The 15,566-nt window shown below is 40.6% G+C and overlaps 1 protein-coding gene across 1 annotated transcript; it reads right to left on the reverse strand.

Moving 5' to 3' along the window:
* Positions 1 to 146: 146 nt before the first annotated feature.
* LOC138969119 (uncharacterized) lies at positions 147 to 12,807 on the reverse strand. The gene is made up of 6 exons (XM_070341828.1): positions 12,601 to 12,807; positions 10,920 to 12,081; positions 10,455 to 10,547; positions 8,949 to 9,206; positions 5,625 to 5,871; positions 147 to 3,714 (listed from the first exon to the last, which is right to left on the reverse strand). Exons 2-6 carry the CDS (start codon positions 11,235 to 11,237, stop codon positions 2,855 to 2,857), a joined length of 1,776 nt encoding a protein of 591 aa, XP_070197929.1. The 5' UTR covers positions 11,238 to 12,081; positions 12,601 to 12,807; the 3' UTR covers positions 147 to 2,854.
* Between the last annotated feature and the right edge of the window lie 2,759 nt (positions 12,808 to 15,566).

The raw sequence follows: 15,566 nt of genomic DNA on the forward strand, positions 1-15,566 counted from the left end.
AAAAATGAATTTCTTGCCAAGGAAAGCTCTAGACAAGACCATAACAATATCACAGAATTGAAGGAAATTATGCATAATTAACATCAACCTACCCTAAATTCCCTCACCTACCCACCATTGCACCCCCCCCCCCCCCCCCCCCCCCACATTCCTCCTATCAAAACATCACGCCCCATGAGTCAGTGAATTTTCAATCACCTCTTTTACAGTATAAGTCAATGCAAAATTAGCTGGTCAAGTAAGAAATTATCCTTTGTGCTTAAAAATGTGCTGGTTAAATAAAACATTTCTGCTTCCAAATGAACGAAACTTAATCCTAAAACTTAAATTTATTTTATCCTTTGTGTTTTCTTCTGTTACTGCCAATTTTACATATAAGGCGGAATTCATATACATTAAAAACATCAAAACATAGAGAGGGAATCGATATAAACAAATCAATTAAAAATTCAGTGCATGTCAAAGACAGTACACAAGTAAATAGAGCTGCTCCATCAACACATACACATTAAGAAAAAAAGGCTACATGCTCATGCTCAGAGAGAATGTGTGTGTGTGTGTGTGTGTGTGTGTGTGTGTGTGTGTGTGTGTGTGTGTGTGTGTGTGTGTGTGTGTGTGTATATGTGTGTGTGTGTGTGTCTGTGTGTGTGTGTCTGTGTGTGTGTGTGTGTCTGTGTGTGTGTGTCTGTGTGTGTGTGTCTGTCTGTCTGTCTCTGTGTGTGTGTGTCTCTGTGTGTGTGTGTGTGTGTGTGTGTGTGTGTGTGTGTGTGTGTCTGTCTGTGTGTGTGTGTGTGTGGATTAGATGCATTGTATATGTGTGTGCCTGCGCATGTATTTCACTTTTTAAACACTTCAGAATAATCCATGGAGATTACCGTTGGTAGAGTGGGATCAGGACCAAGCTCTAATATTAAAATGAAGAAAAATTATTATAATAATCTCAAGTACAATAGTATTCATGTACAAACATGGCTATCCTCGAAATTCACAAACTACAGAGAAGCAAGGATCAATTGAGCTACAAGCGATCCATACGAATGAGAGTCAGAAGTCAGAAAATAATAAGTCAAATTTTCTTAAACTTATGAAAAGTAGCAAAATAGCAAGGATTCTTGAATCAACTTTGTCACCGAGGCTTTTGCACACATTATTTTGTCACTTTATCAGAAAAAAACACAAAATTTCATAACAACATTGCCACCTAGTAATAATGGTGACTTTTCACATTTCAATAAATCAAGTACATGGATTACATGATCTCTACACAAAATCATCACACGCCATTCAAAAAGATATCAAAAAATAACTAAATGAATATGTGCACATATTCCTTACCACAAAAAACTCTGTCTTATCCAGACAAAAGATTTTTCTATCAATGTACATTTTTTTTTTAATTAAAAGTGGAAAAGACTTTGCAAAACCTTAACAACCTTTGCATTAGCTATGTGAATTAAAAAAAGAAACAAATATGTCTAAATCCTCTCTACAACGAAGAAACTATAGCGAGGCTGGAAATGATTAAAAACAGATGCAGATGGAACAATAAAGTAATGAACATTTTTAAAAAGGCCAAAATGCATACACATAAATATATATAGCACATAGAAACTGCAAATTTAGGCAAAACTGAACATGAGTGCACCTTCTGATTATATAAAAGTTCTGTATTTGAAAACTCTTGGTCCCAATGTAAACAGAAAACCTGAGTAAATTTACATCTAAATGATACACAATCAAAAAAAAGCTTTAGACAAAAAAAACCTGTGTGTCATATCGCGAACCAAGTGAGGTTTCTAAAACAAAGGTGTGCGAAATTCTACGGTACAGAGCTGGCACATACGTTTGCTTTCAGGTAGACACAGTTTACAAACTGGTGGCCAAAAGAAGAGAAATAAAGAAGAAGAAAGAAAAATTACAGGCAAAAGACAGAAAAAAAGATGACGGAGAGAACAAAAGAGACAGGCAGGCAGACTAGCTGACACACTGAGATGCTCAGTATAACTCCACTGTTTCCAGCAGAACTGTGCAAACTCGGTGACGCCAAAGAAGAAAACAGAATAGAATAGATTTGGAACTGCTACAGTTTCTGCTTCTTGTAAAAAACAAAAAAAACAAAAATACCTTCCTCTTGAACTGCTGTACTTTCAGGGAGCCATGCCGCTAAATAAAATGTGCCAAAGCTGTTCATTAGTTGACAAGGGCAGAACAGAACTAACAATAATGATCAACAAGTCCTAATGGATTTGATATGCACTGAAAACACACCCTACACCTTTCTGAATTAAACACTAGCTGTGCTTTTCAGGGGCGGATCAGTTCATTTTATGGGGGGGGGGGTTCCAAAAGTATATAGTGAAGATATGGGTGTGAAGGCGCAAAGCGCCGAGCCGACGGCGCAAATCGCCGAGCTGACGGCGCAAAGCGCCTAGCTTGCTAGGGGGGTCCGGGGGCATGCCCCCCCGGAAAATTTTGAAAAAAAGGATGCAAAATGGTGCAATCTGGTGCATTCTGAGGATGATCATTACCAGTTTCAGGCAGCAGATTTTGTCACTGATTAATACCCCAAAAATTGAAACTCAACCCAAAAAAACACACAAAAATATTTTTATTTTTTGGCTGGGGGGGGGTTTCCGGAAACCCCAGAAACCCCCCCTCGTCGTCCGCCCCTGCTTTTCAGTTATAGACTCTGCTGCCTCTTTCTGATCGTTCTGCTTACAGTATGTTTTTCAATGATCATTGTATCTTTTTGCATTGGTATGCGTTACCACTTGTCAAAAGAAACAAGGCAAGTGCGTTGAAGTGTAAATTAAATGGTAAGGCTGTTGGAATAGCGTAGCTGATGCAAGGGAGTTCACTCCTCTTCCATTTCTGGTTCAAGCTGGTAGTCGTCCTCCGCAAAATGAAAGACGACAGCATGACGGGGAGCGTCAGTGAACAGATCCAGAATCATGTCTTTATCAAATCTGTTCAGGGAGTTGATGGCCCGACGCAACAAACCCTGGTGAGAGGCGGCACTGTAGCGGAGTCTCGCCGGCAGCTCGTGGAATCGTGGCCTGCGAGGTGGGAGAGGAATCTCCTCTTCAGGGATGGCGCTGAAGTCAACGTCGTCGTCGCTGAGGTTTTCTAAGTCACCTTCCTCTTCTTCATCGTCTTCTTCCTCGCTGTCCTCGTCATCTTCCTCCTCTTCCTCGTTTCCTTCCAGCGTGCCGGACACAGGATCCTTCCTAATAAATTCATTTGCACCATCAGGGTCATCCCCCGTCTTGTGCTCACGTCGGTACAGAACATCTTCATCATCAGGGTTTATGGGAATGGGTCGCGGAAAGATGGCAAGTTCTTTTTCCAGCCTTTCTTTTTCAGCCGCTCTTTGCTCTTCTGCCAGTAGCATTTCTTTCTCTTCCTGCTCCTCTCGTTGTTTTCTTTCCCTCATTTCCTTTTCAATTTGGTCCTGCTGCTCTTGCTCACGTGGGCTTGGAATGACAATGACGATCTTCTTGTCCACACCTCGCATGGAGACGGAATCCGACACAACGATTTTGTTCATTGTCTTGAGAATATCCTGGATTTTGACAGCGCGGCGGCAGAAAAGCACCTCCGACACGATGTCCTTGTCCAGAAGAGACACCTGTAGGCCGGAGATGGAGACGGAACTCTCAAAACGCGTAATGGAACCCACGATGAACACTTCATTGAAGTCCAGGCCTGTTTTACCTGGTAAGGAAACAAACAGACAAGGCAGTGTTTATTAGTAATATTACTGAACCCCTTGACTGCCGAAAATATTTAGTTTAACTCATTGTCTCCCAGGTACGGATATATCCGTACCCACTCATATGGCTCTATATGACCAGGTACGGATATATCCGCTCAGACAGTTAGCTTCAGTCGCTTCCTGTAATGTCCATCTAACGCCTGCATTCCAGCGTGTTGATACACAGTTACTACAATTCTGAGTGACCTGCTGCAGCACAGCTGGTCTCGGATTAAAAAAAAACTTGGTCAACATAGGTGAGGTAGAAAGTGTTAAGAAAATCAATTAAAAAAAATCATAACATGCAAGCTTTACCAATTAGATCCAAACTGAGAAAATGGTCTCCAGGGGATGTAATCGGAGAGTACACCTGGGTACACCTTCAATTAAGAGGAGCAAAACCAGCCAGTTAGAGGCAGCATATTTCCATTAGTAGAATAGTAGAAGTGCATAGTGCAGTCATCCGTTTATCCCAAGTAAAACAAAAACAAAAGCAGTCAATTCACAAAAATTACGTACGAATTTGACTCTGATTGAGTTCTTTATTTTTTCAGTCAGCCTAAATCATAAAATACGGAAAACAAACACATGTACAATAATTAAAGGATTAATTGATTAAGACCTACAAAAGTCTGAGAAAAACAGGTCTTAAAAAGGAGGAGGTCTTTAAAAGTGGAGGTAAATTTATACAGTTTATGAACAGAAAATCTGAAAAAGTAAAGTCTTAAAAAAGGTGTAAGTCTTAAATTTGGGGTCTTAACCTTTAGCACTCCAGATTCCAGCCAGCATTACTTCCCCTGTAGCCACATTATTTTGCTTACCTAGGGAAAGAATAACACCCACTAACTTTCAACACTTACAACTTCTTTGAAAATGCACTAATAAGCATGAAACGTTGTGGTTGTGATGGGGTTATATTTAACATTAACATATTTTTGTTTGCATGCATCATTTATTTTCTTAGCATAAATATAAATACAAAATGAAAAGGGGTTGTGTTGGCTAGTCCGTGGAATTTTGTGAAACTAACCATGTCTATGTCTGGTGAAACTCCTTTGATCAGGTAATCATGTTGACCATCCAACTTCCTGATCCTGGTATCTAAATAAATATATTTGTGGACCAGTGCATGTCATGGGACGATTTTTTTAATAGTTCGGTTAGCAACAACAAGCAGAGAAAAGCTTTGATCTCCACTAGATCCACAGGTCGCCATTTCCGAACACGCACACTTTTTACGTCTTGTCACTGGCTCGCTTTGCGCTGAATTTGAGTCAGTTTCTACGCAGTGTCTCTTCGACAAGCAAGTCAAGCATTTGCTACGCAGTCAGATTATCGGTAATGTTTGCTGGTCCTGTCATTTCACTAAACTGGACCAGCCACTGTTTGTATCCATCTGCACTTTCGTAAATTCCGTTTCGTAACCGTCACTGTCACTTGACCAACTGTCATTTTTTTCACCGCGATACACAGTTCATTGCGAAGATCTTCCTCAGTAATTCGTTCCAATTCAGCATACGATTTGTTGTCAAGAAACAACTCAAAAGAAAGTTTCAAACTCATCATCCTCCATCTTGCTTGTCGAAGCGCTAAAGTACCTTATCGATGCAAAAACAAAAGCAGAAAACTTCAATGCAGCGCAGACGACACGACGAGATAACGGAAGGAAGTGAGCCTCGCTTTGGCTCAAGTGCCGTTAAAAATACCGTTATTCTCGTATGCAAATACGAACGAGAAGTTGGTCATACAAACAAGCCTTGTGCTGGCGACGCTAATCGCCGCTGGCTGGCAAAGGGGGGGAAATGGCTGGGCGACGAAAATCGCCGCTGGCGTGCTAAAGGTTAAAAGGGGGGTTCCATTGTCCTCATACCTATTCCAATGTCATCATGCAAGTAGGTAGCCAGGAGTTGTCCACACTTCTCACACTCCCAAACGTCTCGTTCCTCGTGAGTGCGGTTGTGGCTGATGAGTCTCACAGGCAGCTCGTCCAGGTGGAGTCGAATGTTGTACTTATTCTCATCATCATCACCAAAAGGGAATATGACCCTGCGGAGTGGTACATGATGCGGACCAGTGATGTCCACGTCATCATCATCGATGTCAATCATGTCCATCACCTGTTTTGGAAACAAAGGTATGCGTTAATGTGCGCAGACAATGAACATATAGTAACTGGCTCGCATCATGAGCCTCATTTCATGTACAGGTTATGAACCCACCTACATCAGAACCCCCCTTTTACTACGACCTCTAAAAGCCGGAGAAAATCAGGTCTAAGAAATGGGGAAGTCCTAAAATGGGGGTAAATTTACAGAGGTAATGAACAGAAAATCAGGTCTAAGAAATGGGGAAGTCCTAAAATGGGGGTAAATTTACAGAGGTAATGAACAGAAAATCAGGTCTAAGAAATGGGGAAGTCCTAAAATGGGGGTAAATTTACAGAGGTAATAAACAGAAAATCTGACAAAACAGAGTCTAAAAGGGAGGGAGTCTCAGGCCTGGGAATGAGTAACAGTGGTTTGGGAGTACTGACGAGAAAATTTTGCGTTTTAAGCATTTTTAAGGGCACACAGTGGCTCTTTTATTACACAATTAGAAAAGGACTTCGTCGTATCTACGACGAAAGGTGTATCATTCCCAGGCCTGAGTCTAAAATTGGGGGGGGGGGGCGGGGGGGGGGGGGGTGTCTTCAAAAGGGGGGTTACACTGAATTAAGACTTCCAAAAAAGTGGCAAAATCAGGTCTAAAACAAGTCGCGTAAGGCGAAAATACAATATTTAGTCAAGTAGCTGTGGAACTCACAGAATGAAACTGAACGCAACGCAACGCAGCAAGACCGTATACTCGTAGCATCGATCGTCACTCCACCACCCGTGGCAAAGGCAGTGCACGTGGAATTGACAAGAAGAGCGGGGTATTCGTTGCGCTGAGAAGGATAGCACGCTTTTCTGTACCTCTCTTCGTTTTACCTTTCTGAGCGTGTTTTTAATCCAAACATATCATATCTATATATTTTTGGAATCAGGAACCAACAAGGAATAAGATGAAAGTGTTTTTAAATTGATTTCGAAAAAAAAATTTTGATAATAATTTTTATATATTTAATTTTCAGAGCTTGTTTTTAATCCGAATATAACATATTTATATGTTTTTGGAATCAGCAAATGATGGAGAATAAGATAAACGTAAATTTGGATCGTTTTATAAATTTTTATTTTTTTTTACAATTTTCAGATTTTTAATGACCAAAGTCATTAATTAATGTTTAAGCCACCAAGCTGAAATGCAATACCGAACCCCGGGCTTCGTCGAAGAGTACTTGACCAAAATTTCAACCAATTTGGTTGAAAAATGAGGGCGTGACAGTGCCGCCTCAACTTTCACGAAAAGCCGGATATGACGTCATCAAAGACATTTATCAAAAAAAAGAAAAAAACGTTCGGGGATTTCATACCCAGGAACTCTCATGTCAAATTTCATAAAGATCGGTCCAGTAGTTTAGTCTGAATCGCTCTACACACACACACACACACACACACACACACGCACGCACATACACCACGACCCTCGTTTCGATTCCCCCTCGATGTTAAAATATTTAGTCAAAACTTGACTAAATATAAAAAGGAGGGAGTCTTGAAATGGAGGCAAATTTACAGAGTTTATGAACAGAACATCTGGTCTTAAAACATTTCAAGAACAGATCCTATTTCACCCTTGAGTGAATCCAGCATTTTACAGTTCAGACTATTCATCTCAAATTCTAGACTCTAGTGTTGGTCTATTAACTAGCGCTCAATGCATACATATTCATTCCAAAACCCTTCCTGAACAACCTCTCATTCAAAAAATGTTTCCATATACACCCCTGAAAGTTAAAACAAGTCGCGTAAGGCAAAATTACTACATTTAGTCAAGCTGTGGAACTCACAGAATGAAACTGAACGTAGTCCGCCGCTAGTGCAAAAGGCAGTGAAAGTGACGAGCCTGTTTGGCGTGGCAGCGGTTGCGCTGTGCTTCATAGCACGCTTTACTGTACCTCTCTTCGTTTTAACTTTCTGAGCGTGTTTTTAATCCAAACATATCATATCTATATGTTTTTGGAATCAGGAACCGACAAGGAATAAGATGAAATAGTTTTTGAAACGATTTCGGAAATTTAATTTTAATCATAATTTTTATATTTTTAATTTTCAGAGCTTGTTTTTAATCCAAATATAACATATTTATATGTTTTTGGAATCAGAAAATGATGAGGAATAAGATGAACGTAAATTTGGATCGTTTTATAAAAATTTTTTTTTTTACAATTTTCAGATTTTTAATGACCAAAGTCATTAATTAATTTTTAAGCCACCAAACTGAAATGCAATACCGAAGTCCGGCCTTCGTCGAAGATTGCTTGGCCAAAATTTCAATCAATTTGATTGAAAAATGAGGGTGTGACAGTGCCGCCTCAAATTTTACAAAAAGCCGGATATGACGTCATAAAAGACATTTATAGAAAAAAAGAAAAAAACGTCCGGGGTTATCATTCCCAGGAACTCTCATGTCAAATTTCATAAAGATCGGTCCAGTAGTTTAGTCTGAATTGCTCTACACACACACAGAGACACACGCACACACACACATACACCACGACCCTCGTCTCGATTCCCCCTCTATGTTAAAACATTTAGTCAAAACTTGACTAAATGTAAAAATGGTGTACTAGCCTTTGACTAGTGCTTCTCAAAATTTACTAGCCAGAGAGCAAATTTTACTCGCCAAACCAACCATTTGTTTCAGCAACTTTACTCACATTTGGCAAGTAGATGAACATTTCTACTCGCCAGTTACATTATTCTACTCGCCATGGCGAGTAAATTACTCGCCACTTTCAGGGCTGATATAACTACCATTAATTTTTGTATCAGTACAACCCAAACCATACTTACTACATTTCTGGAAATTAATTCCCTGGTCTCTTGATATCTTCTACATTAGTGCACTAAGATATTTTGAGGAAATTGATTTCCTATTTTCTTGAAATAATTTAGACCAGGTCAAAGCCTTGTGAGTTGTTTCACTGCAATACATAAACATGCAGTCAGCAAACATGAAAATGTTTTCTTTGTACAATTCAGTTGAAACTTGAAACATTTTTCTTTCTACAAATCAGTTGATATTCCCCTAACTATCCCTCTCTTCTCACCTGTCTGACAGTGGCAGGGCATTCCTGCTGACTGGCCAGGCGATACCGTCGAGCTGCGTCAGGGGTGCCGTGAGCGAAAGCAGACGACGACCAAAAATGGAAACGGGCTTTGGTTTGCGTGAGATCAGTGATGACATCGTCAATTCTCTCCGCCTCTTTGCACGTCTCATCTGTGAGAACGAACAACGGTGCATCCTCTGCCTTGTCCTGAAGGTCATCCAGCATGCTCTTCCTGTCCACTTCGTCTGCGTCCTCTTCCTGAAATGGAGGAAGGTAATGTTTTCAAGAACTTGGGTTTATGCGTACTGCTCAAAGGGAAATAACCAGCTGTTTTGCTTTCTCTGTTTTTATTTAACCTCCAAGGTAGAAGCCAATTAAGTATAGATGTTTACATATGAAAATGTTTTCAAAAACCTGTGATTGCTGTTCAAGGGGAAGTAACTAGCTGTTTTGCCTTTTCTGTTTTTAATTTAACCTGCAAGGTAGAAGGTAAAGTACAGATGCATACATGCAAAACAAAAATGAAAAACCTGTGATTGTTGTTCAAAGGGAAACAACCAGCTTTTCTTCTTTCTGTCTTTTTGTTTAACTTCCAAGTTAGAAGTTGAAGTGCAGGACCGGTATTCAGGAAACCGCCACTGCGGCACTTGACGCTGTTTGTGCTGTTAGTCGCCCTAAATGCTATTCATGAAACCCTGTTTCGACCCGCAAAAGTCATGTGACTGCTTTAAACTTACCAGACCTACCCCTCGGCGCTACAGTCGCTAACGGCATGATGCCCTCGGTAATCTTTTGATGTTTGGATGGCTGTGTTCGCATGTGGTCTTATGCCATGGGGCGCCTCGCTGACCGTGATAATCTCGGCAAGAAGGAAGCGTTGAGTGGCGGTGATTTCCTTTGATAAGGGTGTATGTGCGCATGCATACAGAGCAAGAAGCTAGGTAACAACCTCGTTAGATAAAAGGGCTCAAAGATGGTCTTATGAATGCCAATTAAAATCGGAATTTAGATCCCTTTAGCTTAAATGGATCAAGCCGCTGAAGCCACCTCCTTATCAAAGAAAACAAGCACACGTAAAAACATATTAACAGACAGCCAGCAAACCATACCAAACTCTGGTTTGTTAAGTGTTTATTTTCATTTCTTCTTTCAATAATGTACACTTACCACAACTCAGTGGAAGCTAATTTGATACTCATAAATACCTGGATTTCAGGTAGACACAGTTTACAAACTGGTGGCCAAAAGAAGAGAAATAAAGAAGAAGAAAGAAAAATTACAGGCAAAAGACAGAAAAAAAGATGACGGAGAGAACAAAAGAGACAGGCTGACACACTGAGATGCTCAGTATAACTCCACTGTTTCCAGCAGAACTGTGCAAACTCGGTGACGCCAAAGAAGAAAACAGAATAGAATAGATTTGGAACTGCTACAGTTTCTGCTTCTAGTAAATAAAAAAAACCAATAATACCTTTTTAAAAAAAAAAATTAAAAAAATAAAAATACCTGGATTTTGAGGAATACAAGTGCATAGGCCTTTGGGTCCTCTTTGAGTAGGTTTTCTTTCACGAAAGTGAAAAGAGCACGTGTTTGCAGCCTCTGTAACAAACAGCATGTTTACAGGTGATTCATTTTGTGCCAATATGACAAAATTAAAAATATAAAATGTACAAAAATCTGTCAGAAACGTCCCAAAGAATACAAAAGAAAGGGAAAAAACCAAAACAACGTCTTCAGCAAAAACAAACCAAAGCATTGTCAAGAAAGTATTATTCATATGTCATGTCTCAAACGACAAATCTCTCTACATCTGTTGCACACACTCACACACACACACTGACACACAAACTCGCAGACACACACACACACCCACCCACACACACACGACAGGAAAACTGGGAACTGAACTGAGCTACTTCATGTATCCATAATCATCACTTAAAATTAGAAGGAAAAACATCCACAACAAACCTTCAGAAAATTGAGGTTGAGGACGCAAACCGTCATGCCATGCTGAGCCATTTGAGCACCCTTCATGGCCATGACAGCATCCACCGCCCTTTCTCCTCCCAGGGTGCCATGCACGTGCACAAACTGCTGACGGAGTCGCATGATGGATTTGTTGGTCTGCTCATCTTTCTGTCCCTGATACTCCGTATTCAGCAATCCTACAATCTTCTTCTCTTCTTCTTTCTGCGCGTCAGTGAGTTCTGAAGTTTCATCTTTGATCTTTTCTAAGCCCTCCACAAGGATGAACTCCTGTTCAGGTTCATCACCGACGTTGGCCATGTTTTGCTTGCAGTTCCTGCTCTGCTGTGTTCGTAATTAATGCTCAGTATCTATTAATGGACAGTTTTTTCCTGAGCGTTTACTCACGTATCACACTACAAAGGTATTTGACTCTTCTGCTTCTCAATATGACAGCATTCTATAACACAAATTACATGATCAGTCTCTCAGTCTCAATATACAGACTGAGTCAAAACCTTGCACATTACACAGCATTCCAGTATTTCTTCCTCTTCTTTATTCTTCACTGAGGCTTTTACAGCATGCAGAAATTCCAGTCTGCATTTGGTTGATTAATTTTTGGAGTCGTGTCTAAGAGTTGATGCAGTCAGATATAGTACTGATCGTTCAAAATCACACTTCTGCTGAGAATCTGCTGCATGCAATGCACTTAATCTGTTTTCTTGAAAAACAAGGAAAATATTTCAAAAATACCCACTGTCCAAAATAAAACAGCTGCTGCCATACAGACATTTGCAACAAAATTGTAAAATCTTGCTGAATAGCTGCATGTAAAAGCTCACATGGTCAATATATGAAATCCATCAGTGATAGTGATTTATCCATTAGGCAATTTGGCTGCAGCTGCCATGATAATTGAATTGTGCACTTGAACGGGAAGAAGTTTGCAAGGTCAGGCAGTCACACCAGTCTCAGAATCGTGCACCTTTCTTCTTGTGTATTTGACAAACACTTTAGTTGTTCTTCCTCTGAGATTGCAGAACTTGCTCGAGATGGTCCCTGTCCTGCTTACAAGGGTGTGATGTGGAGAAGAGAAGAAATGCTACTTGACAACTTGTGGGGTTGTGCAACTGACAAGCATTGTGCTGGCCCTGGAATGAATCTGAAACAGATTTTATTTGAATCAATTAAATACTGTTCAGAAACATTTGAACATTATTTATTAAACCTAATTAATGTAGCATTCGATGCACATTGGTCATCGGTGTCAGCTCCTCAGTTTAGGTTGCAACCTAAAATCGTTCTGTTTTTCATGCTCATGATGGAATACTTTCAGGCTGTAAAAAGCCACATAATTGAAAAGCGAAAGTAGGCTCACACAACGAAAACAATGCCTGTTTCAGCAGATTAAAATCCTGTTTTAACCTGAGAAACATCTCTCGATCAAATAAGCTGAGCTTCCACATAATAACAGCAATCGCGACATTCGATACGTTGAGGGTATAACAACAACCCATTCCTGAGAAACCCGCTCGGATCAACTGTGAAGTTTGGCCTGGGTACATCATACCACTATCAATGTGAAGTACACTGAGAAATGTCCACAAAAACACAGTTAGCAGACTTGTGAGGAATGCAACAGAAAGTTTATCGCTTGCTCAGTCACTGTTAGGATGCTTACCTGTGGTCGAAAACTCGCAAACAGACGTCTTCTACCCTGGACTCGAGTAACTTCCTGCTCCCCGTGAATCGCCGCCATCTTGACTGAAGTGCGCGTTCCTCCGTGGTTACAAGTAAATAATTCCACGTAACTTTGCAAAAATCCCCTTAAACACAGATTCAGCAGTTGCACATACCCAGCATACCCATTATAAACGAATGCAACTAATGAAACGATTGCAAAATAATCTGAAGAGGTGTACGAAAAGGAACATTCGTTTCTATAAATAGATACGGGAAAATCCGAAATGATTGATGCGGCAGGGCAAGTCTACTCACTGACTTTTGGCGCGAAAGACTAACAACAGTAAAATTGCTGTTAATGGCTCAGGCTTGTGTACTGTATGTCACTTGTTAGGAAGATATCCGAAACAGATACAGATTGCTAAGTCCCGAAATGATGCTACGATATTTATCCTGAATGTTGGCTTTTATTCTTGATTTTTTTGTGGTTTGTTTTATTTGTTGTTGTTGTTGTTGTTTTTTGGGTTTTTTAAATTTGTGTGGGGTTTTTTTTTCTTGCTTTTTTTTTTTTTTTGGGGGGGGGGGGGGGGGGCAACGCGTTGCCCTCAGTTGCTACTCGGATCATAAATCAGTGTAGACATCGTGCGCGGCGGCGAAGTCAACAAGAAAAAGAATTCTTCGACGATCGTTCCATTTATTGTTTCATGCACGCCGTTTCGCAAAGTTTCTGACTTTGTATTCATGTGAATGTGGCGTCTAGGCATTACTCCGTCACGGCGGAGGGCTCACCGTGCACCCAAAAGCGGACTCAACCAAATGGGTATTTTTTTGAAAGCTTGGGGCCTGCCGAACATAAAAATCGATGTTAACAAGAAATATTCAAGGGCGCACTTTCTCTTTTCAGTCTTTTCAGTCAAAATTCAACTATACCCTGAAGAGTGATGCACGAGCATTTCAGACGCTTGCCTCTGAAAAAAGAAGTTCTCAGCCAAATTACGAACTCAAACTGGTACGTTTTACATATAAATGTGTTAGTTGGTATCTTTTGATTATCACAAAACAATTTGCGACTGCTTTGGCCGAGGATGCTGGTGACAGTATCATTATTATGAACCCTACCCTAAATCCAGGAAAGACGTCGTCCAAAATGTAGGTAGTAAGTTTTGATTAAAAATAAATTCACACAAGACTAGTATTGTTGTTTGGCTTCAATGGATATATTTTCGTCAAGTATGATGTCTTTACATAATATCTGTAAAATATGAATGGATTTGAACCATATACTATGTCACTATGACCTTCCAATCTTCCTAACCCCCAGCCCAGTAAAGCGTGCGAGACGTTTCCTGAACAAATGTCGCTTTGTGGTGCGAGTTCAGTGTGACATGATTAGTTTCCAGCAATGCACGAGCAAAATATGACAACTTAATGGTGCCTTTTGGTTTAATGCTATGGTAAAAAATCCTAGTGATAGTGTTTACAGCTTGAAACAAAACATAACAGAGGGGAGTAGTCTTCCTCAATCTGGTTCAGAGCATTATGTATTTCTATTTTCAGAGGTAGCATTATTTCTGATAAGAGCTAGAGCCAATATAATGATGCTGAATATTTGAAAAATGAACTTTGTGACTCATCTGAGTAGCAGAAGAGCCTTCGTGATCGTCAGCGTAAGGCTGGCTGTCTTCAAGGCAATTCCTAGATGAACAACTTAACACTGCGTTCGATTATTCGCCCGTTTCTTAAGCTAGAGCTTTGAAACTTTACACGCGTCTAGGGCTACATGAACGCTTTACAATACATACAATATAGTTGACTCTCGCGTTATTTAAAGGTCACAACAAGGTCATTACCAGGCAAAAACGAGGGAAAACCGACGGAAAGTACCATTTCTTTTCTGCAACTGTTTGTTAGAAAAAGCTTTCAAATTCAATTATTTTTGGGGGATTAACGCATCTCTAGACATGACAATCATCCGATTATCAGACATCAATTGTGGAGGTCACGACAAGGTCATTACCAGGCAAAAACGAGGGAAAACCGAGGGAAAATACCATTTTCTGCAACTTGTGTGAAAGTAAAAGCTTTCAAACTCCATCTTCTTCTGGTATTGGCGCATCTCTAGGCATGACAATCATCTGATTAACAGTCCTTGGGCCTGAGAGTGAGAGTGAAGACAAGAGAGAGAGAGAGGTGGGGGTCGGGGGGGGGGGGGGGGGGGCATAGGATAATAATTTCCACAAAATCGGTTTGAGTCGTGCAATATGTATAACTTTCTACGCAGTCGTGCCAAAACTTGGTGTAGCTATAGAAAGGAAAGTCAAGTTCAGTGTCAACCTTCTCACAACTAGCACAGAAATAAGCCAGGAGTTTTCAATGGTTGAAGAAAACACGTTGTTAGACATGTGAGAACAAATGTTGCAGATGTTGTCCAAATCCCACAGGCTCAGTACGTAAAAGTACCACCAGTAGTAACGCATACTCCGTGAAATTCGGATGCCTACCAAACTATGAACGGCGGCTATACCAATGTACCAACACAAAACACCTTAAAACATTTAACTTAAGGTACGAAGACTATTGAATTCCATCAATTCGAGACATGCACTATAAGTATTTGGCCCCTGCCTGGAAGGCATCACAAGAAGTTGAACTACCGTCTTGATCAAGAAACATAGCTAGAAGTGTTTCATTCCAGGACGAAGACGTCATCAAACATTTGACTCAAAGCAAGAAAAAAATGGCTGGGTGTTTGCATCCTAGCATGCAGTGAAGACGTCGTCAAACGTCCATGACTTCAAGACGTGAGCTGGAAGACGAATCAGGCCGTTTCTGCCTTCTCAGATCCGCCTGAAGAGCTAGCTGGTTGGCCTTCCTCCGCAGGCTGTTGAGGGCGATGTAGCGTCTCCTGGAGTCGTTCTGCACGCCGCCCCGCCTCATCGCCTCCACGCTGAGACCAACAGACCG

Source organism: Littorina saxatilis, linkage group LG6, assembly GCF_037325665.1.
Source record: "Littorina saxatilis isolate snail1 linkage group LG6, US_GU_Lsax_2.0, whole genome shotgun sequence".
In the NCBI taxonomy this organism is placed as follows: Eukaryota; Metazoa; Mollusca; class Gastropoda; order Littorinimorpha; family Littorinidae; genus Littorina; species Littorina saxatilis.